The following is a 27,380-nucleotide window of genomic DNA, read 5'->3' on the forward strand; positions in this document are numbered from 1 at the left end:
TGTCTAAACCTAAAGTATTGGCCCCATTGAATTAATTTCAAATACATATCACCAAAGGAAAAAAAGAACTGTTGTTGAATAAATAGGTTGACCTTTGAGCACCCTTCAAATCATGGCCTTCAATCTTATCAGGGTGATGGAGTGAAGACATTTTATCATAATCTTAAAAAGTGATATTTATCTCTCTATTTGCTGCTGAGTTGCAATTGTGACATCAGAGTTAACTGCCCCATCAGTGAGCCTTTGTTGAGTTCAAACATATGGGAGTTTGGCCCAGGATAGTTTCCCTCCATTAACATTTATGTTTACATACAATTTAAGCTTAATAAAATTCATATGGTTTTTGTTTCACTAATACTGAGCTCATCAGAGTTCCAGCTTCCAGCCTGAACCATGTATGCCATGAAGCCTGGAGAGGTCCACTATTATCCTAGTGATGACCCATGAGAAACAGGAAGTCCAAATCCTAGGAGCTTTGCTTGAATCAGGGCCAGAATGGTAGACAATGACCCCCACACTGATTTGATCCATTTTCCTATCTCTAACTGGAACAGTCAGGAGACAATATAGAAAAGAAACCATTCACTTAATCGATCACTTGCTTTTGGGAAGATAATACTGAAATTGATATTATCATTGTAGTTTGGAAACTATTGAGAGGCCACCATTTAAAAACAAAGAATATTCAGCTATTTGATTCAAATGGTCAGGTAACATTCCAGATGTGTGATGATGTTGTTTTTTAATTTAATCAAGAGAATAGAGGAAGGAAGGAAGATGTGTAACCTTAAACCATCTTTCCAAAGAAGCTTCATGAGTAAGTTATGTTTAAGAGGCTTCCATCTTTTCCTGCGTCTCCCTGTCTCACTCACTCATTTGCTAACAGCACATATGGAACCAATTACAGACAAAGCCCAATTGTTGTACATTTCCCACACCGAATCTATGCTTTCTTTAACTGCCTCTTAATGTAGGTCTGTGCTGGATACATAAATTTCATTTCACTTTCTTTCTTCCCAGCTTTTTAAAGTGCCTGTTTCCTGATTCATTTTTCATGCAGTTTAAAACTCAAACTCTTTACTCTGACCCCTAGTTAAGTTTTTTGGATAAACACAACTTTCTTTTCCATCCCATCTTTCCCACTCCTTTTTTTCTATCCTCACTTCCCCCTCCCCCTCAAAAAAAAAATGAGCACTGTTCTCTGGGGAATAAATAGAGGGTAGTTCTCAAAACATATGAGTGATATCATGCTAATATGGGATTGAATGAATAATGTGGGATTATTCCAAAGGAAATTTTAGCCTCTTTCATAAAAACTAGAAATGGGAATAGCACATATGAAATTTCTTTTTAAAGAAAAACAGCCTTCCAACTAGAAAAACTTTTACTCTTCTCTTTGTAATCATTCTCTTTGCTGGGAAGAATAAGCATATGGAGGACAGAAAGGGAGACTGGGTAAAGATTTGTTATCATCTGAGCCCCAATGAAGCATAGAATTGCATCTTACATCATAAATACAATGTAATTAAAACAGAAATGGCAACTGTGGTGGATAAGTCTAACTCATAAAACTGTTTCAGGCTCTTGTAAAGTTGGCTATTATTTCTTTGTGTTTACTAGTATACATTAAAGTAAATGCCCAGAAACACAGACATTTAACCAATGGTTTATTTTCAAATTTATAAAATGTTTTTGATTCATATGGGGCAGTGGTACAATTAATGTCTTTTCTCCACCTGCCCCCACCTTGAGATTCACTCTGTCTCTTTCTGACTCTCTCTGCATCTTTCTGTGTTTCTCTACCTCTGTCTTTTCTTCGTCTCTGTCTCTCTCACTTTCTGCTCTCTCTTTTTTTCTCTGCATCTTTCTGTTTCTCTGTCTCTGTCTTTTCTTTTCCTTTCTTTGTCTCTCTCTGTCTTTCTGTGATTCTGTATCCCTCTCTGCATATACATATACAAAATCTTTTAATCGAACATGTACATTTATTAATGGTCCAAAATATATGAAATTTATAACTGAGACATTCATTGGCTCTCCCAAATCCCCAATGTGTTGTGTTTCTCGACTTCAAATATTTTCCCTCTGTCCAGAAGAGAGGGAAATTCCGAATGCAGGATTTAGCATTAATCTCTGCACCAGATGGTGATAGAGTAGATACTCTTTTTAAGGTGAACATGTGATCTACTGTACAGCAAGCAGAGGGGGGTAGGGAATCACGTGATGGCATGTATCATGCCTGATAGGGCTCTGATTAGACAACTGACCTGGTTCCCATCTGTAACTACAAGAAGTGAGGTTGACATTTCAGGACCACTTGCCCCAGAAGCTGAATTCTTCCACTTCTGAGGCATAACAGCCCTGCTGAGCCAAACTGACTGCACAGGGAAAGGCAGAAGAAAGCTAAAGATATGTTACTTAAGACATGTTCTTAGAGTGGCAGGGCTTGGGTTATTTTTTTCCCTCTCTTTCCATTTTTCTCCTCAGACAAGCCACATCTTGACTCATGTGGTCTAAAGTGAAACCCTCTTAGTTACTTGATATTTCAGCAAATCTCCAGGAGACTATCGCTTCTTCTAGAGGAAGCCTCCGTCTCTCTCTTTGCTAGGGGAGCACCCACACATACAGGGTGAGTTGGTGAGCGATGGTAATTCAGGCAGCCGTGGCTCCGAGTGGGTCCCAAAGACTTTTGTTCAAAATACCTTATGGATCTTTGAGAAGACGGAGTGTCGAGAGGGTAAGCAACATTTGTTATTCTCTAAGCAAAGCGCTGCTGAGCTAGAGAGAGAAGATGTTTATTTTAATTGTAACCAACTCCACTATGTTATTAAGTAACGTTTTCCATGAGGAATTAATTACTGGCATTGCATGATCCTATACTGGAATTGAGATTTTTCTTCTCATCTGGGGTAGGGGAAAGTTTGAGACTATTAAAGCTACGGGTGTCGATGGAGGAACAGAAGAAGAGGGAGAAAGATAGAAAGTCAGTACCTCTGGAATGTGTGCATGAAAAATCTGAGTGCTTGTTTAAAAAAAAAAACATACCATTAAGGAATCTAAAAGCCTGTTTCTTGGGACATTGATTGAAAGGTATTCATTAAGGCTGAGAGGCTATACATTTTTTTTCCACGGGATGATTTTGTCCAATTGAGAAAATAGCCAAAGATCAGATGGCAGTTAAGAAACTTTTTGGGGGGAAGGGCTTCAAATGTACAGCTGGTTGATTAAAATCTCTAGATTTTTCAGATAAATTGGTTATGACTTTCAGTGTATGTGTTTCAAATATTCAAGGGTCTCCTTCATAATTGTTCTGTTAATCTCCTGAAAACACATTTGCTTTATGGTAGTCTCTGGAAGAGAAGATCCAACAAAATAATAACGATGATTTGTCCTCGTCTGAGAAAACTTATTTAGGTAATGGAATGCTTGTGGTAGTTAAAACAAAGCTGACTGGAAAGAACTTAAGGTCACACCTGTGGCTATAGCAGGTGATATCTATCCTGCCAAGGTGCGGGACTCTCATAAACACAAAAGGTCCTCTCTTTTATTCCTCACAAACCCTCACTGTCAGCTTGGAGAAGCCAATAGTTCAGATAAATTTGTTATGTAAGCTTGAGTAAGGTAAAAAACACCACAGAAGGCTGTCTTGATGAGTTGCTGACCTGGTATTTAAGATTTAATATTGTTTAGTTGAGGTAACTTTAGTCTCTTTTTTTTTTAACCATATTCCTAATTATTGGTTTGGGGATATTGAAAAAGTATGATTAAGGACTTAGGAAACATGAAATATACTCTGAAATGAGAATCCACAAGAAACATATGATTTTGAACATAGCTTTGTTTCTATCATTCACTCACTTAAAAACATATACCAACTTCTCTACAATCTATGGTGTTTACATTTGAGTTGTTTGTTTTTTTTTTAACATACAATTTTTGTATCAATTCTCCCATCAGCTAACATTTCCTTAGTGCCTATTTTATGTAGTGAGGTTAGGGAGCACAATGGAAAAACACTGAGTCTAGAGTCAGAAAGATTTCACTTCAAAGCTATCCCCAGATATTTAGACCTTGGCTTAAGTAAGGTAAAAAGCATTTAACCTCCATTTGCCTTGGTTTCCTCATTTATAAAAATGAGGATAATATTAGTAACTACCACCTGGAGTTACTGCAAGGATTAGATGAGACAATATTTGCAAAGCACTTAGCACAGTGCCTGCCACATAGTAGGTACTATATACATTCTAATTATCATTATTATAGCATAATATTGTAGTAAAACATTTTCATCATGTTGGTATTAAAGATATACACTTGGAATTTAGCCATGTTTTAAAATGATAATGATTATATTTTGCAGGACAGCATTTGTTTTGTAACATATCAGTCATTTTATAATATGTCCAATATATGTATAGATAGATATGTGTATACGGGGATGCACAGGGCATGTGCATGTTGCATTTGTGTGCATGAAGTGATGGGGACCTCCACTTGTATTTAAAATGATTAGATTTGCCAATCAGACATTTAATATATCCACTTTTATTTTTAATTCATTGTTTTTCAGTTGATTAATCATCAGCAATGGTAAATTACATATATAAAACATGTTTGCTTTTCTTTGTGGGTATATCTGCCAAAGATATAGATTTTTCTTAAACTCGTTTGAATTTTAAAAGTTATATGCCTAAAAGATCTCTGGTCCTTGGAGAAAAGTTTGTACATTGTCATAACACTAGACATCATACTAAACCTCATCGTTTAAAGTGAAGTCAGGAGGAGAGATGAATCATAACTCATTCAAGGTGTAGTCTTGCGTTTATTATGACTCTCCTATCTCACTTCCCACTGTAATGGACAATAAAGGTATATTGGAATGTATGATATCATGTCAATTCCAATTGGACTCAATATTATCTGTAGTTTTGTGAGACTTTTCAGAGTCTAAGTCATATATTTATATAAGAAAAGAACAAGAGAAGAGAAAGATTCTTTAATAATGGGAGACATTTGCCCCTAGAACTATATTCCTATAGGCTTAGCAACATCTCCCTGATTCCCAAGCAAAAAGGCCTTCCAAAATTACATCAGGCACTTAGAGAGTAACAGACATCCAGAGACTGATTTCTACAAATATTTAACTATATAATACTTCACCTATAGAACATCTCTATTTCCAAAAGGTTTACATTTCTATCTCTCCTTTCATTTTAGTCTCAAAATATCCTGGTGAGGGAGATGGAGCAGGTATAATTGTCCAGGAGGAAAACTGATTTATAGACTAATTAAGTCCTTTACTCAAGTCTATTGGCCAAGTCAGAAATAAAGGTACTGGAAGGAAGTTTAGACATCCAGGTAGCTATTCTGATCATTGAAATCGTGTGTAAAAGTCATTGTATCGCTGAAGGGAAACTCTTTATAGCCTGGGGTCAGGAAAACAATGGAGAAGGGAAATATAATCAAATTGGTGCCTGCTTTTAACTCTCATTGATTTTATTAGTGGTTGTCTTTCATTCTGGAAGAGGACCAACAACTTCAGGAAAGTGATGTTATGACTCGCAAGTTAATTAGATTTAAGCAAGTAGGACTATGCAAAATCACCAGCCTTACTCTCTCTCCCAGAGCTATCTGGGTCCAGTGACAAGTTATAAATCAGAATAACTGGAAATGGCCTTGGATGCAGCAAAAGTTCTGGCCTTTTTAAGCTAAAGTCTTTGGCAGATCTCAGTCTGACCTTAGATACTTATTAGCTAGACACACTAGCTGTGTGACTCTAGACAAGTCACTTAACTCCCTTTCAGTTCTTCATCTGCAAAATGAACTGAAGAAGGCAATAACAAACCACTAATATCTCTTCCAAAAAAAAAACAAAAAAATAAATGGGATCACAGGGAATTGGACATGAATGAAAAATGACTTAACCACAACAAATGACACCTTTCAGCTTTAAATCCTCTGATCCTATCACTTTATTAACTTTGTTCTGTAATAATAATTTCCAACTATTGGAAGTTTCCACAAACTAGAGTAATTTACTACACAGTATTATTAGCCATTACTTTTGAAGCATAGCAGATTTCCCATAAGGAAAAGGCTAAAAATCAGATAACAGGAAGCACAGAATTAGTTATATGGTATCTGTTTCTATCTCTACCTCTATCTCTTTTTCTAATTTTACATGTCACTAAAGAAATGATTATTTGCAATATACTGGATATTTCTCTGTCATGAGGCTAGAACAAAGTAAGTATGCTTTCAAAAAAAACTGATTATTCAGTTGTTTGTCATGTCCAACTCTTCTTGACCCCATTTTGTGTTTTCTTGGCAAAGATATTAGAATGGTTTGCCATGTCCTTAATTTAGAGCTGGAATCTAGTCCATCCACTCCAATTTACAGACACTGAGGCTCAGAAAAATAACCCATCATCAATCACATGATTTCACGGAACTACGGAGAGATTTGAATCTTTCATTTGTAATCTAGCACACTTTTCACATGTCTATACTACTTCCATGTAAATTAACAGAAAACTTATAAGGTAGATACAAAATGTATATGTTTATACACATAATGTATGTATATAGGTGTCTATACTAGTATAAATAATCATATATAATATACATATACATGTAAAATATTACAATTCTCATTAAATTTTTAGTCATCAAGTAGAATTTGTCCTTGAAACTACTCTCAGTATGCCATAATCAAATAGTTTGGGAGGAAGAGTAAGAGTAAAAATGATGGCATAAAATGACATATCAATTCTCACGTTTAAACAGTGAAACACCAAAACGAAGTTTGTTCTTCAATGAAGCACATTCATAAAGTACATATCTTTACTCCCATCCTATTTATTTCTAATTTTGATGTGAACTTCGGTTATTGGGGATGAAACAAAGTTTATACATGGAGATCTAGGCACATATATATTGGATAAAGGAGCAAATTGTGGCTGATTCATTAGAAAGCAAAGGGTGAAGATAGCAACCTATGACTCAGTTTCTCCCAGTTATCTGGATAGTTTAGATGAAATATTCAATTTTAGGTGAAAATATTCAGTTATTTGGACATTTTTAGCTGGAATGGGGGGAAGAATAAAAATATAGACTGGCAAAAGAAGTCAAATGGCAAGATGTCACTAGATAAACATTTTCAAAATATTATAATCATCAGCTTTTTGCACCAACACTTTTTAGTATGTTATTCTGGGCTGATGTATTTCCACTCTATTATTTCACAAACCATTACATTATCACAGCAGCTAGGCTGCATAAGTTAAGGATTCAGGAAGCAATGCAGTCTCTACAGGCTGTATGTAACACATTTTTTGAATATATTCATGCAGAGAAAGTGTGAGACTGTATCTTTCCCCCTCAATCCCCAATAAAACAACTTACATACTAAAGCACTGTCTTTAATGGATATTTATTACCATTAAAAGCAGACAGCAAAGACACTATGGAGACAGATCACTATAATCACACATATTATTATCGCAACCTCCTAATACAGCAGAAGGTTTTGTTCTTTCTAAAAATACATCTCTTTTAGAGAAGAAAGAATTTGTAGCCTCTGATATGGAATTTCCCTAGTTCACAGGCCAAATTTAAGAGCAGTTTTCTTATGATATTGATTAATTGTTGGAAGTCGGAGTGAAACCTTTTTTCTTTCAATTATTGTTTAGACTTTCTTCAAGTTAAACAGGACAATTATTTTATATAAAAACATTAATTCTAATCATTATAGCATTTAAAGTATATAAAGCTTTAAGCAAGATATTTTACCTAGAATGGCCTCTGTGACCAAGTAATAATATTCTCATAATCATTGAATGTCTTTGTGTGGGTAAGTTGTTGAGTTGGGAAACCCTGCTATAGTAGAGTTGAAAAAGGATTGGAATAATGAATGTGTTGCTTTGGGGGAGAATTTTGGTGATAACATTTAATTACAGCTTGAAAAAGAAATGGAATCATAATGTGCATCAGTGGAAGAAGTTGCCACACAGAGATTCATCAAAGATCCACATATTTTCAAAGCTAATCTGACAACCAAATCTATTTTATTGAATGTATTTTGCCTTTTTTTTTTTTTTTTTTTTTTTTTTTGCTAATTCTGGAAGACTTCAAATATTTAAATAAGCAATCAGTTTTGCAACACCACACTTGTGAAAAGACTAGTCAATGTCATGTGACAACTCTGCTTTTTACTGATTCCGATATGCAAGAAGGAAATCCCTCTAGATAATAAAAATTTATACATTCTGCCAGAATTTGTCATTATCTTGAAGTTGCAAGCACAGGTGTTCTCAAAATTCTATGTTTTTCTCATTTTCAACAAATAATAAAAATTAAATTCCTGCTCAGGAAACAAGGGTGAGGATTATTGGGATAATTATAGTGATACTACCTACCTCACTAGATTGTTGTCAGGAAGGTAATTTGTAAATCTAAAAATGCTATATAAGTGAGAGCTACTTATTGTTATTATGCTAATAATAATAACAATGTTAATAAGACATTATTATTAACTTCTTGTAGTTCAAGAAAACCTCTCCAATTCAGGGACTGTTAGGTTATTGATGCTAGATACCAGTTTCAACTGTGGTAGTTTTTCTATTGACATATATGACTTAAGTGATATATGGCACTATTTAAACTAGATACAATTTTAGGTACAGATATTACTATGTAAGGTATTCTAACAATGAAATTTACATTTGTTATTTTTCCTTGAGATATTATTACAAATCTTCTGACCAATTACAAAGTCAGGCTTGAGAATCATTGTTCAACTCTCCCCTTCTCCGTGTACCAAACTTCTAAAATTAAGATGTATTGTACAACTAGATGAGAGGAATTTAATTCTTCTGCTTTCCTTCTCCTGAAACTTCCGACTTTTTAAAAAAAATGAATTAACTCAAAGGCACAGGATAAGTTTTCTCATTTACTCCAAAATGAGATTTCTTTTTTGGTGGAGTAGCAGAAGACAAACGGGTAAATCAAGCATATTGGTATTGAGATCCTTAGGATATCTAAATGTCTCTAAATAGATATAATGCTGGACCTGAAACTCAAAAACCCTTATTTTTCCAAGTTCAGATATTTAATAGCTGTGTGACCTTGGGCAAATCACCTTATCCTGTTTGCTTCAGTTCCTCAACTGTAAAATGAGCTGGAAAAGGAAATGATAAACCATTTCTATATCTTTGCCAATTCCAAATGAAGTCACAAAGAATCAGACGTCTCAAAGTAAAAAGAAGCCTAGGTATTGCTATTATAATTACCCAAATGCTTTCTAGGAAGGTCAGTTGGGAAAACAATCATAATGGAAACAATAGTGGCTCTTTAGTTCTCCTTAGTGAGTAGGAGTTTAAACACAGAAATAAGGTTGAGGGTGGGAAGAACCCCTGGTGAAGCCAGTCCCACTTTCAAAATGCCAAAAATGGAAGCTGATTAATAACAGTACCCATATACCATATAGATCGATATAATGTCTAGCTCAAGAAAGAAACTTGCTCATTGTAGATCAATAATAGACTTGCATGACTATTGTTCATGCTGAATTATAGTTATAGTTATAGAGGAACTGTATAGTTATAGAGGAACTCACCTTCTATAGACTATTAGCTCTGTAATGGCAGGAACTGTTTTATTTCATCTTTCCATCTTCCTTGGTGTCAAACTTATGCACTTTCTATAATAAGCCTTTAAAGTTTATGAAAGATGAATATCAAAAATAAATAATTTTTAAAATGATAAACCTACATATCTGTGTGTAAAATCACTTCAGGGTTTGTTTCAATCTATACAATTAAAGGTCAGCTTATTTTCAAAAAAGGAAAAAAAAGATTGGGGGAAAAACCCTTTTTCTCATTCATATACTGTTAGGGCACTTCCTATGACGTGTTTTGAAAACATGTCTCATTCACTCTTCCCCTTACCTGTAAGTGCTCTCCCTCCTGGTGAAAACAGCCTATGGAATATAATGAGAATCTCTGCATGCAGAGTAGATAATCTTGAATCAAATCCATTATAGCTTTTCAAGCAAATCAGAGAGAGTAGCATACTGAGGTCTGAAAACAGAAATCTGTACTAGGATCCAAATGCCATTATGATTTTCTGGGGAATTCATGAAAATTGATGAAATTGAAGTTATTCCCTTGACTATCTCAAGGGCATTCATGGAATGAATTTAATTGAACCTGTACTCAGATAGACAAATACTTGGATCATCATGAGGCAATTGGCTCATACCCAGTATAGCTCTTTCACCATTTCAGGCAAGCTGACAAATTAAAATAGACATATCAGAAGAGCAAAGGGAAGTGGTTATAAGGAGTTTTTTTTTTTCCACTTTGTTAATTAGATCAGGAAGAATAATTGCACAGGAAATCAGAAAATATAGTCAACTCGAAATAAATCTGCATTTTTTTTTGCCAGCCATTTGGATGTTTAGGAGGGAAATGGGGACACTAGTTCAGATCACATGTTCTTCTCCATCTGACGATCTGGTTGGTGTCGTATGGAACTCTCTAGGAACATGCAAAAGAGGATATTAAAAGTTATAGAGGCATCACAAGGAAATAAAATTAAGAGCAAAAAGCAATTTTCTCCACTAGTGATTCACTAGTTTGGCTTAATTATTCTCTCTCCTATTATTCTCTTTTCAAAAGTAAATATAATATTTAAATACTTTAATGGATTTGTGATTTCACTGATGTGATTGGTACCTCCAAATATACAGATCGCACCTCATCCATTATCTTTTCAGCCTACTAAATTCTGTCTCTTTCCTCCCACAAGCCCTCCATAACAGATCTATCTAGTGTTCCCCTTGTTCTTTTAAAATGAATGACTACTAATAGAGTTATCTGGCCCATCTATCAATTATTACTCATTTTTACCACATGACCAGAATTTTTGGGATTGTTGTCCCCCAATCATACATTTATCTAGTAATATCTTTTACTTGTATTATTTCTCTTAAATAGTTTCTACTGGCAATGTGTTTCTTGTACACAAACTCACTATCTACCGTCATTTTGGATGACCATCAATTTTAATTCTCCAAAAACTTTGCTAATAATAAGAACAGCTCGCATTTATGTTGTACTTTAAATACATGCAATCTTTTTTTTTCTTTCAAGATAACCCTTTGAAATACATAATAAAAGGATGATTTAAATCTATTTTACAGAGGAGAAAAGTCAAGTTCTAACAGGTTTAGTAATTTATTTGGGTTTTTTGTTATTGAGTCATTCCAACTGTGTCTGACTTAGTGCCCTCACTTGGGGTGTCCTTGGCAAAAAACTGGAGCGGTTTGCAATTTCCTTCTTCTGGACTAAATCGAAAGCTTCCTAACTCCATGCCCAGTGACTAATAAACTTAAGTCTGCCTCAACCCTGCTTCTAGAAATATTCACACTTAAACACAACCTTAGTGGGAATTAGTTTATCAGAGTGAGAATAATGAATGCCAGTGTTTAGATGTCAAAAATGAGTGGTATAGAGGAGAACGACTGGAGAAAAACAAATTTTGCCTATTTACAACTTTTTACCTAGAGTCATTCCTAGTAGAGCCCAAGTCTGGGGAGAACTAGAGGGTGACAGGGGGAACCACTAAATATTCCTCTTTAGAAGTACAGTTGCTTTTTAATTTCATATAGGCCCTATTTAAATCTGCCATTTATGAAAGAATAATTTTAAACAAAACTACTTTATAGTTAGAAGATGAGAAGGGGAGAGTAATTTTTTTAAAGGGATAATATAAGATCAGTAGCTAAAACCAAGGTTCTCTCATGCCCTTCAGTAAATGAAGATTAAAAAAAAGTTTTCTTCTCTTTATATTGTCTCATTTCCTTTTTAAAAATTTATTTACTTTTTTCTGGTTATTCATGTACATTAATTTTTAATATACTTTTTTATAAATCAGAACTAAATGGAAAAACTACAAGAGAATTAAAAAAAAGAAAAAAGAAAGTGAACATAGCATGTGTTGATTTACATTCAGTCTCCACAGTTCTTTCTTTGGATACAGATGGCATTTTCTAGCCTTTGATTTCTGAACCGCTGAGAACTGTCTTTCATAGTTCATCATCGCACAATCTTGTTGTTACTGTGTACAATGTGTTCTTGGTTCTGTTTGTTTCACTTGGTATCAGTTCATATAAATCTTTTCAGGCCTTACTAAAATCAGCTTGTTCATCATTTTTTATAGAACAATAAAATTCCTTTCTCTTCATGTACTACAATTTGTTCAGCTATTATCCAATTGAAGGGGATGTATTCATCTTCTAATTCCTTGCCACCACAAAAATCGCTGCTACAAACATTTTTGCACATGTGGGATGTTTTCCTTCCTTTATGATTTTCTTGGAATACAGACCTTCATTTCTAACTAAATAAAAAACTCACCCTCTCAGTGCCTCATTCAAGCAAAACAAATAATATCATTAGTTTTTAATCTGAACCCTCCTAAGAATAGCTAAAGGAAATGTTGGATTATTTAGAAGGAAAATAAAAAGGATAGTGTGTTAGTCACATGCTTCGGTTTTGTAACCCAGCTGAGTCCTATAGTATATTTAGAAAGTATAATTTTGGGTTGTGTGGGCACTGAAATGAGCAAGTCCTAATTTGAGACCTCAGTTGGGGAGCTGACACCCATTCTTTAAGAAGCAAATAGCTTTGTATTCAACTCAAAGGAACCATTTCTATTTTGTTTTAACACAGGTTCTCTTTCATTGTATCTTACTGAAGTTCTGGTAGAAAAATAGAAAAGGGTAATTTTTTTTTAATCCCTGATGATTTGACATATATGAATAATTGGTAGTGAATGAAACTCTGGACTCGGAATCAAGATGATAGAAGTTCAAATCCCACCTCAGACACTTAGTAGCTATATGGACTTGGACAAGTAATTTATTTGTTTTGTGCCTCAATTTCCCCATTTTTAAGATGAGAAAATTAAACCCTGTGGTCTCTAAGATCCCTTGTAATCCTAAATCTATGATCCTATTATGTGGGGGCATTTAGGCATAGCCCTACTGTGTATAGATTCTGCTTTCAAAGAAATTTCTGTCCTCTACTTGCCTAATTATAGCATACTTAATCTTCCTTGATAATTACTAATTATGCGATTTTGGACAAAACACTAAACCTTCATTTCTTTATCTGAAAAATAAGGTTATTACTTATAAGACATACCTCAAAGAGCTGTTGGATGAGTAGAATACAAGCTCATCAAGGGCAGGGACTATTTCATCTCTGTCTTTGTAACCCTACTGCCTTGCACGGGACCTGATTTGTAGGAGGGGGTTAATAAACAAACACTTCTTGATTGAGCAAATGTGCACAAAGAACTTTGTAAACAATTAAGTAATATATAAATGTCATCATTACTATTATTATAATTTTCTTCTCCTTTCTCTGGGCATTTTCCTTGTATACAGAAGATATATCTGGCCCATGAAATTCAAGGCAATCTCAAGGAAAATGAAAAAGAATCAAGTTTTATGAGCTTCTCACGTCACTCTGCAATCTTGTTTCCTAAATTATCCTCTCTAGTTACCATGGCTTGAATCAGTGACTCAAGCAAATGCATTTCGTCTAATAACACTGATTCATTGTGGCTGAATCAGGAGACCTCGGGGGCCTTAATAATAATTTACATTTATACAGCCCTTTAGAATTTACCAAGTATCCTGCAATAACTCTGGCATGCTACCCACCTCTTGACAGAGTGGTGATAGACTCATGATGTAGAACAAGATGTATGTTTTTGGACATGACCAAAGCAGGAATTTGTTTTACTTAACTGTACATATTTGTACAAGGTCTTTTCCTCCCTTTGCCCCTATGGAATGGAGAAAAAAATTAATTTAAAAAAACCTCTAAAAACACAACCCTTAGCCAAGTTAGGTCTCAGAAGGGTTAAATTGCTTACCCAGCCTCTCACCTTTGTAATTGGCAGAACCAAAGTTCCTAATTTCACTCCTGGCTTTTTCTACTGCATCTCATTTCCTCTGACCCAGATGATGTGAAAGCAGGAGCTGGCCCTATTTAAATCTGTAGTGTATGAAAGAATAACTAGCCTGCAGAACTTCTGCATTTATATATCAAATTCCATACCAGACATCCCGATTTCTCTTCATTTCTAGCATAAAGTTTCACTAAAATAAGTATACTCTGGTCCCATCCATGAAATACTGGGCCAGCTAGTCCAATGATTACCTCAGTATTCTCACAAGTTGCTTTGACTATCTGAGATATGGACTGAGAATGGTGTAAGCACATTTGCAGTATTCTTTTGGAATAATTTTGCAAAGGTCAAAGACAGTTCTCTGATTCTGATAACCACAAATTAAAAACTGGGTCCAATTGCTGTTTTGCTCTGCTCCTTGAGAAGCAAGATAGTCTAGTAAAAAGAAACCTAGACCGAATTCAGGAGAGATTCTAATGTTTGCCTGTGTGATCTTGGCTAAGTCACTTAAGTCAGAGCCACTATTTTTTCCTCTGTAAAATGTGGGTGATATTATTTGCTTTACAGATTTTTTTTGGTGAAAATGCTTTGTAAACTTTAAGTTTCTGCATGAATGTTCATTATACGATCTCACTCGAGGACCAAATCCATCAGTTAGCTTCTATGTTTATCTCTCCCACTCTTACTTCATCCCTTCCATTAAGACACAAATGGATTGTCGTGCCCAAGTCTATACTTTGTATCCTGCCAGGAAGATAGATGTCTATCACTTTCTCTTCTGCTTTTATTTGCTTTTCTATGGACAATCAGCACAATAGAAATAGTTTCAGTTGAGAGAAACAAGGGGGAAAAAGAACAAAATACTTCCCTTTACTCCCCTTGGTGAAACTTATTGTTCCAGCAGGTGTACCCAAGATGATTCAAAGGCAATATAAGGCGTAGGAATACCACTCTTCAAATAAGGAATTTATCCCACCGGGGAATGAATTCAAATGGAATATTGGTCCTGAAAGAGCAGTGGCACTCTATTTCATCCTATTATTTATCTGTGGCTTAAAGGAACTATCAGTAACAATGGCTTGGGGGAGTAGAGGAAGTAAATCTTAACAAAGAACAGTCACTGGAGAATGTATCTTAGATGAGATCTTCTTAGCTAAAAGTCAAAAGATACACATTCCAATTCTGCATCTTCAAGATTGATGCATACCTTGGACATCCCTAGGGATACTGTGAAGAATCCAGACTTAATGGCAGAGAAGAGAATAAAGGAGGGAATTCTCCTGCTCTTCAGGTCTTGCCAAAAATGTTAAATGTCTCTTCTTCAAATGTCTCCTCTCTCCTTTTTTTCCCTCTCCACACTGAACATTGCTGTAACTCTTCCACCAGTGTACTTTAATGTAAATGACAAAATAAGCAAACATTAATTTCCCTAGGAAGGAGATGTGGCTTTAGGCAATGGGGTCATTGCCAAGAATAGTAAATACAAAGAATATTAATTTAAGAGAACCAAAAGATTTATTTGGACAGTTTCAGAATAATTAGTAAATTAGAGAGAGACTAGTTCAGAAATTGAATCCATATCTGGCCTACACTTGGAAACACATCTGAGTGCCTAACTCAATAGGCATTTTGATCCAAAGCCATCATACTGCCATCTTGTTTTTTTTTTTTTCTTTTTAGCCAATCAACAAATATTTGTTAAGTACCTATTACATGTCAGTTTTTTCATCTGTAAAATGGGGGTAACGGTTGGACCTGAGATGAAATCCCTAGAGTTTATTTAGTAAGGGATATGGGGAGATATTATCCTCCTGAACCTTTACTTCTAAATAAATAATCCTAGTTTCTTCAACTAATGGTCATGTGGTATGTTCCCTAACCATTTAGAAGGCCCTTCTGTGGACACCATTCACCTTCCCAACGGCTTTCCTAAAATATGGTACCCAGAAATGAGCATAATATTCCAGATTTTGTCTGAACAGGAAAAAGAGCAGCAATACTATCACCTCCAGGGTCCTGTATCTTCTGTCTTTCTTCACATAGACTTAAATCATAGGCACTTTTTGTCCACCATGACATATCCTTGATGCATATTGACTTTGCAGTTCACAGAAACCCCAAGATCTTTTTTCACCAGAGTGGTATCAAACTATGACTCTAGCCATTAATACACCTGGCCACTTGATCATCTTCATAATCCTTTCATAACTCTGAGGTAATCAACTGTGAATAGTTGTGAATCTTCTTTTTCTTCATTTAAGACAAATGGATATTCCAACTCTGTTCTTTCCTATAATCTTTTTATTCATTTCATTGTCACCAAAATTCTTTACCTTCATTTTCTTCTATTTTTCTTTGTTCAAACCCATCAGATTTTTAAATTCTTTTTAAAGTAAAAGGACTTTTTGATCTGCCTACTGAGTGATCCTTCTTATTTATAAAACTTTCATAATATATGAGGACTTAAAGCTTGGACCTAGGTCAGAGGATTTAGATTGTAGATGAACACTTAGAGATTATTTAGACTCTTAAAAGTCTAATTTAAGAGTTCTTAAACTTTTCTGAGGTGTGGATCTCAATTAGCACATCTGGTAAAGACTGTGATTCCTTCTCAGAAAAATGCTTCTAAATGAATAAACTACATAGAATTACAAAAGAAGACAACTATCAAAATATATTTTTGAAAAGTTGACAGTCCCCAGGGTAAGAACCACTTCATTAGAGATTATTTTCTAATCTAACCCCTTCATTTTACACATGAGAAAATTACAGCCCCATGAGATAAAATGATTTACCTGACAACCTAAGTAGCTGAGTCATCATTCAAACCCAGGTAATTTTATGCCAAATCCTGAGCTGTTTCCATTGACATATATTTGTTATCATTGTATTTGAACTTAAGCATTGCCCAGTCAGGGATTCAACCATTTTCACTGATTCAAGATTGTGCAGTTTTATCTACTTAAACCTGGTCTTTTCTCCATGAACATCAAATCTAACTTTTAAAACATTTGATCATTTTTATCTCTTAGGTTAAGAACTCTTGAGCTAAAATAAAGTGCTCTGTTTACTGATAAAAAAAGGGACATTTTTCAGAATAAATCAGAACTGTAATTTTTACTTTTCAGAGCCTTACATCCAAAGTAGCAGAACTGATGATACAATTTTTATTTTGTTTTACTGACTTAAGGATTTTTATTGTCCATCTGCCATGACTATTTTGACATGAATCCACAGAAAGGTATTTATGCTCTAACTTTCAATGAAGAAGAAATGTGAACTTGAATTTTGGACTTTAACTTGATAGGCTAAGTAGAAATTAAGCTAAATGGTGATGGTAATTTCTATCCCACAATTGTCCCCAGAAATTTAATTAGTGTATAGGAAATTATTCTGCCCAGGTATTAGTGGGAAAATTAATATGTTTATTTTTCAATCCAGTAAACATTTATTCAGTGCCTGCTATGTATCAGGGACTGTGTATCTGTGTATCAGGGATACAAATTAGAAAAAAAGATCCCTGTCCTCATGTAGCTTACAATCAGCCCACAAAAAGAAGTTTTAAAAGGGAGGGATGGACACAAGAAGGAATCTATCTAATGAAAGGAGCATGGTGGGAGAGAAAAAAGTGTTATAGAAGAGGAAGTCCACCACAGCCCTCTCCCTTCTCTGAGTATCGTGTTCTGGAGATCCAAAGCCAGAAGAGTTATTGATGGAGAATGGAATTATTTGGAACCTTGTGAGTCTTATATAAAGAAATGCTTTGGGTCTTCCCTGTAGCTCTCCAATCAGAAGGAAAAAGCAACTGAGTATGAGTTGAGAAGGGACTGAGTGTCAAAGTCTGAGTTACTTGCTTGGGGATGAGATTTCAAGTGAAATTCATTTATCCTTGGAAGTGGGGAGGATGTCATAATGTGCCTCGGAAAATCAAAGACAAGCTGAGCTGTTGATGGAAAGTGGAATATTTATTCTGGCTGCAGTTAGAAGTAAATATTCTTTTATCAAAATTAAATTGATGTTAGATAGTTAAATGGAACTGGAGTGTTATAAGGACATATAAGTTATAAAAAGGGAAGAACACTGGGATCTCTAATGGCAACAGAGACAACCCCAAACTTATCAGGATACTGAAAAACTTCAGAGAAGTAGAATGTAACAGACCTGTCTCACAGACAGTGGAGTCAGTCAGTCCATGTTACTTTTATATACTTGTATCCATCCATGCTTTCTCCCACATAGATTATGAGCTCCTAGAGAGGTGGAACTGGAGTTTTTTCTTTATATATTAGTGTTTAATAAAGTGACTGACACGTAGTAGGTGTTTAATAAATGTTTGTTTGCTGACTAACAGAAAGGAGTTGAACAATGAGATTTTCAAATAAAGGAAAAGCAGAGATTGGCCAAGCTATAATTTTCCTGACTTTCCTGTTCATTCTCAGGATCATTCCTTTCTTAAGTATTCAAAAACACCTGTCAAGAAATATTTTTTCTACAACATCTGTCAGAAGTTAAAGAACCCTGAGCTAGGATTGAATTCTTCACAATTGTAGAATTTGAGGTGTACTTAGTTTGGAATCTAGTTTCAATTTATCACCTATCTAGTTCTGGGAACCATAAAGATGTCTTGGTAAGGATTTGAGGTCTTACATAAATCCTAATTGTCTAATGGAAAAGTTCTGAGACTCAAGCAAAGTAGAATGTGAAGGAAACCATGTGCTCTGATCAAAGATTGCCTCTGAGCTACAGGTGAAGAGAATCTTTAATTCCCCTGTTTGTTTCATGCAGTTAATGAATTTGCTGAAACAACAAATAGGTTAGAGACACCATTCTTCAGCCTGTTTAGAATTAACATTTCTAATGTTTAAGAGATCACAAATCTGCTTGTTTTGTCATGGTTATACATGATACTCTTAAGAACATAAACTAGAGAGAACCATTCAAGTCTTTGAGCCACAGCTGATTATGATTGTTTTTGCCTCGCAATGATCTGATTATTTACTTGTTCTTTTCCTTCACAGCTGTGACCTAGTTAATTTTAAGTAGGAAGCAAACCCTGAAATCATTAGAACCTCTGCTTGGCCTGAAAACCTTGCTCTGTTAAATTTTAGGATATTCTCCTTCATAACAGGAAGTGAAGTTGCGGAGAAAACGAACACATTGGAATTCTTTGAACACTGAGATAAAGAACAGCAAATGCTATTTTTCCCCCTTTCCTTGTGGTCAGGGATGGGGAGGGGGAGGGTGTTGTAAAAGAGAAGTGGGATAGGCAACAAAGTGACCAAAAAAATGAGTCATCAATTTCTAAATAGAGAATAAAAATCTTTTTTGTTAGTTGTGGAATTTCACATCATGAACATCTTGATCTCCCATCTGTAGGGACAATGAAGCCAGTGATGATTCAGTGTCCTGGTCTGGCAGTTTCCTGCCTCCCTTTCAGAGAAAAAACAATTCTAATACTACCTCCCTAAAAAACTGATTTCATTTTGGAATGAAATCTAAGTGGCCAGGGTTCTGATTTTAAACTTAATGAGTGAATCTGCATAGTCTGCTCCCTTGAGAATATGTTATTGGGGGGAAAAAATCCAACATATTTTGTTTGATGTTATCTTTTAACCATAATATTCTTTCTAAGATTAGGAATTCCTAGTGTGGAAATTTCCTCCAATAATGGAGTACTACAACCAGTATTTTATAGTCTTGGATTGTGGATTGGAAGGGTCAATGAGAAATTAAATGATTCGCTGGTGACAGGATGATGTATGAGAGAGGCAGGATTGACATACATCTCACTCTTTCTGACTCCAAAGATGAGACTCTTGATAATATGGACTCTTGATATGGACTCTTGATAAATTGGGTGTTATGATACGATAATTATCTAAACATAGGACACACATTTTATTTATTTATTTATTGTTCAAGTATATCACCTTCCCCAGAAATGCAAGTTTCCAGAATTCAGTTTATTTCTCTCTCAGTTAGAAACCCACAGGATAGGTAATTATCCTCTGGGAGACACAGAAATTTAGATTTAAAATGGACTTTATTATTTTTTTTTAATTTTATGCAGTATGTGTACAATCGTTTCAAACATATTTCTACATTAGTCATGCTGTGAAAGAAAACTAAAGCAAAAGGAAAGAAAAACACAAGAAAGAAAAAGCAAACAAAAAATCAGGTGAAAATAACATGCTTCGATCTATATTCAATGTTCACAGTTCTTTCTTTGCATGGCATTTTCCATTCCACGTCTATTGAAATTGTCTTGGGTCACTGTGTTGCTGAGAAGAGCTAAGTCTATACAGTTGATCATCACACCATCTTGCTGTTATTCTATACACTATGGAATACTCTATATTCTATAGAATATTTTATACAATATTCTCTTAGTTCTGCTCACTTCACTCAGTATCAGCTCATGTAAGTTTTTCCAGGTTTTTCTCATCATTTCATAAAGATAAATAATATTCCATTACATTCATAAGTTTTAATTTATTCAGCTATTCCCCACTTGTTGGGCACCCGCTCAATTAGAATGTACTTTAAACATTATCCAATGCATATCTGAATGGGAACTATGTGTATGATATCACCATCAAGTGATCCTCCTGCCTCTGCCTGAAGACTTTTAGTTAAGGATAACTTACAACCTCTTTAGTCAGACCATTAATTTTTGGTACTCAATATTAGGAAATTTTTCTTCCATCCTTGCAACTCCTGCTTGTTCTTTGCAACCCCTAAGATATAATAATAATAACTATTTATTAGTATTATTTACTTTTAATATTGCATGTTAAGTTTTAATAGTAATATAAAATTGATATTTTCTTGCATCCCTTTCAACCTTTTCTTGAACTTTTGGAATCTCTAAAAAAGACCACAAATATGAATTTTATTTATTACTTAATTATTAATTGGATAAGTATTTAAATAATTTTTTATCATTTATACAAATAGAGCTTTAAAAATTCCAGGCAAAACATAGTCCCACCCCAAAAAAAACCACAGTAGTATCAAAAAGTAAGTTTTGGGAAGGAGGATTCTAGGCAGAAAGCAGACTTCAGGAAGATCAATTTGAAAGGTAATAATAGTGATAATCATACAATTCCTTCTTAATTGTTATACCTCCTATTGGATATAAGGGACAGCAACTATGCCCTATCAGAAGAAAACAGAGCTCATTTGTACTTTATTCTGTAAGACCAATATCAGTCATCTGGGACTTGCAGTTTCTTTAGTGTGAGTACTCCTTGCACCCACAGAGAATGTAACCCCCCAATAACTCAAAAGCATCGTTCCCGTGGCCAACTTCACGACCTGCCTAAAGTTAGCTAAACTGATCCTTGGCCAACTGGCATATGGTCAGTCTATCTCAAGATCCAAGTTAAAATGCTTTCTAGTTTGCTAAGATGGGACCAGGGTTACTGTGAGGTTCTAAGAAATGTCAAGCACTTTCCAAATCTAAAAGCACTAAATAAATGCCAGGTGGTGATGGTAACAGTGTCAGCCTACAGTCACCAGGCTCCAAGTCTGGAGATGCTTTCATCCCTTGAGCCTCCTACTGCCCTCCTGCTGAGTTCAAACAAGGTTTGTAGAACAATACAGAGCTGTGCTGGTAAATGTTTAACGATCAGGGTATGTGGTGGGAGGATGGAGAAAGTATGCACATGACTGCACAAATACATACACACACATTCTTAAGGTTAAAAATCTTAATTAATTAATAAATCTGCTTTATTAGCAATTACATTCAGATGATCAATACAGCAACAATCAAGCCCTGATTTGTAGCTATTGCCAATTTGAAGCTGAATCCCACATACTCCTTGGAACTGGTAAAATGGAAAGAACATTGTGGAGACATTAAATCCTACCTTTGATACTTACCCCTGAGCTTGAATAAGTTCCTTAAACTCCCTGGGACTCAGCTTTTTCTTCTGTAAAAGGGTTGGATAAATGACTTCTGAGGTGTCTTCTAATTCTAGACCTATGATCCTATGATCATTTAGTAGTTACATCATTGATGTCAATTCAAATTGAAAGAACATGGTGACTCAGAAAACCACAACTTTAACATTACCTATGTAATGTAAAATAAATTTTATTTTTAATGTATGCATTAAAAGAAGAATTTCCATAGCATAATATAATTTTAAGAATTATTATTTTTAAGTTGCATAGGAAACAGCAGATCTGTTTTGTACAATTAGCTATTCCTTTTAAATATATAAAACATATAATAAATGTATATAATACTAAATAATAATATCATGTAAAAGTTGATATATAATATAAATCCATCATGTTAAATAATAATAAATATTACAAAATGAATATAAATGTAAAGTTATTTTTTTCTGTCTCCAATTACATTTTCATCTTGTTCTGACTTTACTAGGGAGTTTTGCCTTGTGTAGCCAGGAATTAAGGTTGGATATTCTCTAAATAAAGGCAGCAACCCTTTACAAATACTGGAGCTGTTTGCTTATGACTGTGGGTTAGCTTTAAGGAACTTAGGCTCACCTCAATGCCACAATGAACCATACAATTAAACTTCATTGAAAGCTAGACCTCATTTGCCCCAATTTAATTTTTCTTTATTTGTCTTCCTCACACCAAGGCATGACTTTGACATGAAGGGTATATAATGTCCTCTTATGTAATTGGCAGGTAAATTTCACTAGATATCATCCCTGAGAGGAAAAAATAGCTCATATTACTGACCCCAAAGGAAGAATTTTGAAAATCCACCTGGTCTCCAATCTCTCTGTCAGCTTCATTTCTCAGCTACCTCATGGGTAGCTCACTTTTCTCTATTGGGAGTACAAAACCAGTCTTGTGATAGGGAACAATGGTGTGACCCTTGATACTTAATTCTGAGTCATGGGGGACAGCAAAGCCTTATTCATTGTTAGTGAGTTAATTAGCAAGGAGGCAAGTGCCTTTTAAGTAAGATGAAGGTATTATTTTAATTGTCCTGAGAGTAAGAGAAGATATAAAATCTGAAACTTTTCTCCATTGTTGAATATTAATTTTTGTCTGCTTCTGCATCTAGAAGATTTCCTCTCTGGTCTAAGTTTATATAATAAAGAAAAATAGTTATTGAGTATTTTTATGGTAAATCAGATAAGAAGGGAAATTTAATTTTCTTTGTAGATTGTTAGATTCTTTCACAGCCTTAAGTGGATTCATTTAGAGTTTTTGTTAAAATGTAGACTGTGTCCATTTTTTTCAGTCACTTGTTTCCAAGGCTCCTATTACTGTTTCTCTTGACTTCAAAATTGCTTTAGTTCAGAGAAAAGTGAAGTTGAGATAGCAACCCTTTACAAATACTGGGAACTTAATGAGTCTTGAGTTTAGTAAGCAACTCTTGAGTATAACATTTGATCATTTTCAAAATTTGGCAGAAGATAAGAAAGATCCAGTAGATCAATCAATAATCATTTATTAAAGATCTATCATGTAAATAAATATATAAATATATATATATAATTACATATAAATAATAAAAAGTTTTATTTATATATATGTATGTGTGTATATATATGATAAGCCATTCTATTAGGAGCTACCTTCCTCTCTGCCTATTCATTGTCTGTTCCAACCAAATGCTCATACTTATTTTCACCTATAAGTGCTAGATTCCATACATAGCATTAGCTCATGTCCTTGTAGCAAGTATATGAGTATTTATTGATTGTGTCAGAGAATTGCTTTAAATATTCAAGGTTTTCTTTGCACTGATGCATGTTCATTTCAATGTGCTTTGTCTTATCCCTTAAGGTTCTATCAATCTGTGTCATCCCCATTGTCCACTAGAGTCCTCCTGCTTCTTGTCTGTCTCTTTGACTTCTGATTGCTTGCTGGAGTATTTCTGGATGTCTTCATTTTTGCTTGCCTACTAAAATGTAATGCTTTTTCCTGATCGTGAATTATTTTATATTTCTACGTTTCCAATTGCAAGCCTACTATTTAAGAACATCTGGCCTGGACCCCAATGTACTTCTCCAGCCTAACTCTTGGTTGGAATAAGTATGGTTTACCCATAATCCTCAAAGACACCTATGGTGTTTAAATAGTTTAAATAGAATACCCAAGTACACACATAAAATCTCAAATAAAAATTACATATGATTTTTTTCCAAGTGAACTCCTTTTGATGAAGCCCAGGCCAAATTTTTAATCAGCTTGTTATAAAATAGAAAAAAATGGAAAAACTGTTCTTACAAAGACATGGCTTTTAGTAATTTAAAAAAATTTTTTACTACCTCTCTTAATTTTGCCTTGGGTGGGAAAGGAAGGTTGAAGGAGAGAGAGATGTAAAAATGAGAGGCACTATCTTTTCTAATAAAAAATCACAGAAAGTGATTAAAGTGCTGAAACAGAAACTTGAACCTTACTTTGCATGATCATTTTAGGGATGAGGTAATTGGTAAGTGCCTGAGTAGAATTTGAACACAGAGTTTTCTTGACTCTAAGTCCATCCTTTACACCACAGTTTGTCAATTTTTTTCAGTAGTCCCAATCTCTTTCTAAAACTTCAGATAAAAAGAGCACAACAATATCAACATTATATAACTTAATTCACATAAAGCAAATGCAGCACCCTGAAAAGAAACAAACATGGTAGATGGTACCATGATGTTGACCAATAAGGAGGAATTCAGAAAAAAAAAAGTGTATTTAAAATCATTGATTTGGCCTGAAGATATTTATTTTGATGTTCCTGATTTCTTTTAGGTTGTGAGCATGTGGGTGGGCGAGTGTTTATTTTTGTAGCTGAAGTAATTGGTATAATGAGATCACTTTTATGGCCATTGGATCAGCTTGGGTAATAGTTGTAGACCTTTGGGGAGTATTTCTAAACATAGATCTTGGCCTGCTGCTCTGACAATTACTCCAGAGGGCAATTCCTACTTCTCCTCATACTTTCCCAGGGACCTAAAATATTTTTATGTACCGGACCAGCAGGATTTTATTTTCATCATACTGTATTCTCCAAAAGATGAAAGTGATGATTTAATTCCCCTCTCCTTTTTGTTTTTGTCATCATGTCTCTTGAATTCTCTCATCCAGAAATGATGATGACTCTTTGGGTGTCACGTCTGGATGCTATCCAGACTCAAATATGAGATTTAGTGTGTTGAGGTCAGTGTGAAGGGTCTCAAGCTTTTAAAAGATTGTTCTAGTCCAAGTTTTGCCAAATAAACACTCACTGAATGACAAAATCATGCTATTCCCAGGATCCTAAAAATGACATTCGTAAAGAGAAGACATTTTAACTTTTCACAAAGCTTGGTGCTTTTCTTGCTCTAGCATAATGCAGACTGAGGTTCCATGGGGGAGGGATAAGGAAGGGAAATTTGCTTCCTCTATTCCATCTGCATCATAGACTGCTTCTGTACAGGAAGTCTTAAAAACTTTGGATAGCAATAGTCTTTTGATCAAAATAAGAAGGTCAGTTCTGGCCTTCTGGTATTTACAATGGACCATTCTAGGCCTGATATCCACTTCCAACTTGCCTAAGGAAAGGCTTATGCTTCAGAAATACTATTAGGAAGATGAAATAAAATAATAAAATTTTAGGGACTATCTCTTTTCAAAAGACAAAGTTTCATATCCTGGCACTCTGGAGTTCACCAAATATTCAATGGAAGTTTGAAAACAATAGAAAAAATTAAGAACTAAATGTGCAGTGAATTTAAATCCAGATTTGGGTTCTGTATAAGATATAAGTTCTATATAACCAACAGCATTTGGTTAACAATTTCTTGAGGGACTTAACGCCTTTTCTTCTAACTGGTTATGAATTGCTCTGTTTTTCTGGAGGCTTTTGAACAATACTAGGGAGCTCTTCTCTCTTAACTCTTCCAAGGCCCCATAATCAGCCTTGAACCAGAGCCCTATTGATTAACTTTCAAGTTAAACTGTCTTGACTTTGGACTGTAGTAAGTTTAGATTTAAATTGTGAAGTGATTTCCTTTTACCTTTAGAACTCAACCACAATAAAAAAAGGAAATTCATCTCAGAGGATTTTTTTAAAAATAGAATCTATTTATGTATTCGAGTAGCACCCTTTGGCCTATCAGCAGAGCGTGGGAGTTCTGTAGTCAATGTTATGCCTGACATTTTCTAAAATAGATGGCAGGAAATAATAACTGAATAATTACAAGGAGCTCAGATTATGTTTCTGAATATAATTTCCTATTGCTCTATGTGTGTGTATTTATGTAATATATCTGCATATTTCCCAGGGTTGGATACTATTATTTCTGTTTATACATTCTACAAAGAGATAATAATTGCAAGATATGTCATTTTCAACTTAGAACTTTTCAAAGTCTTTTCAAGGCAGTAATTAAATCTTAAAACATCCTCAGACCCAAGACAGAGACATTTAGAACTTCTTTACAAAAACAGTGAACTGGGGACCTAAAACAGGAACAAGAAGCACATATTAGAAGAAAGGTAAATGGACTGGAATAAAGGAAAATGAGGTGAATAATTATCTAAAAACCATTCCCTCCCAGCTAGCTACACACTTGCCTAATATGAAAATATGAAAATACTACCGCTGAGTATTTTCCATAAGACAAAATCAAAATGGTATAATGATCAAGTTAGATCTACTTTGCTTTCAGATCTTCTCATTCAATCACACTTCCAGCCCTGTAAGACACAGCCATTGACTCTTTTTCTACATAAGAAAATAACCCATTTGAAGCTTGTGATAATTGTGGATGACTCATTCTGGTGAACACATATAAAGAGAAGTAGAGATGTGTTGGGGGTAGAGGGTTAACATCCCATGACTATTTAATGTTTTATCTCTTTCCCTTTTTCAGAGGATCAGAAATTTGCTATTCCAATAATAATCCTGAATTGCTACTTTTCTTAATTCCAAAAACTGTTTTTTTAGCTTCTCTTTCTATTCATATAGCTAAGAAACTATGGGTTTTTTATTTCTAGTACAGTGTAGAGAATCAATTCTTAAAATGTTTTTATCTCAAAACCCCCTTTACACTCTTAAAAATTAAAGGGTTTTCCTTTATGTGGATTGTCTATTGATATTTGCCACATGATAAATTAAAATTTATAAATTTTTAAAATATCTGTTTTTAAGTAACAATGCATCCATTATATGATCATGTAACACATTTATAAAAAATAACTTTTCCAAAATAAAAAAATAGTGAGAGAAATGGCATTATTTTCCATATTTTTGTAAAACTCTTTAATGTCTCACTTAATAGAAGACAGCTGAATTTTCATATATATTTCTGCATTCAATCTGTTGAGATATGTTGTTTCAGTTGAAGTTTATAAAGAAAAGCTGGTCTCATACAGAGATGTAATTAGAAAAGCGAATTGTATTTTAATAAATATATAATGTCGTTGGA

At 34.5% G+C, this 27,380-nt stretch overlaps 1 protein-coding gene across 3 annotated transcripts in view; it reads left to right on the plus strand.

The window, feature by feature from the left end:
- The window catches only part of FRMD4A (FERM domain containing 4A), a 737,403-nt gene that overhangs the window by 361,850 nt on the left and 348,173 nt on the right, over window positions 1–27,380 (plus strand). Inside the window, exon 1 of one of the 3 annotated variants that reach the window (XM_051962746.1) lies at window positions 2,350–2,734. The exons of 1 other annotated variant lie outside the window; for it this stretch is intronic. In XM_051962746.1, coding sequence (XP_051818706.1) covers window positions 2,642–2,734 — 93 coding nt within the window. In that variant the 5' untranslated portion in view covers window positions 2,350–2,641. Of the gene's footprint in view, window positions 1–2,349; window positions 2,735–27,380 lie in introns of those variants that run through there. One more of the 3 variants, XM_051962745.1, reaches the window with a different exon arrangement.

Source organism: Antechinus flavipes, chromosome 5 (genome assembly GCF_016432865.1).
Source record: "Antechinus flavipes isolate AdamAnt ecotype Samford, QLD, Australia chromosome 5, AdamAnt_v2, whole genome shotgun sequence".
NCBI classification, from domain to species: domain Eukaryota; kingdom Metazoa; phylum Chordata; class Mammalia; order Dasyuromorphia; family Dasyuridae; genus Antechinus; species Antechinus flavipes.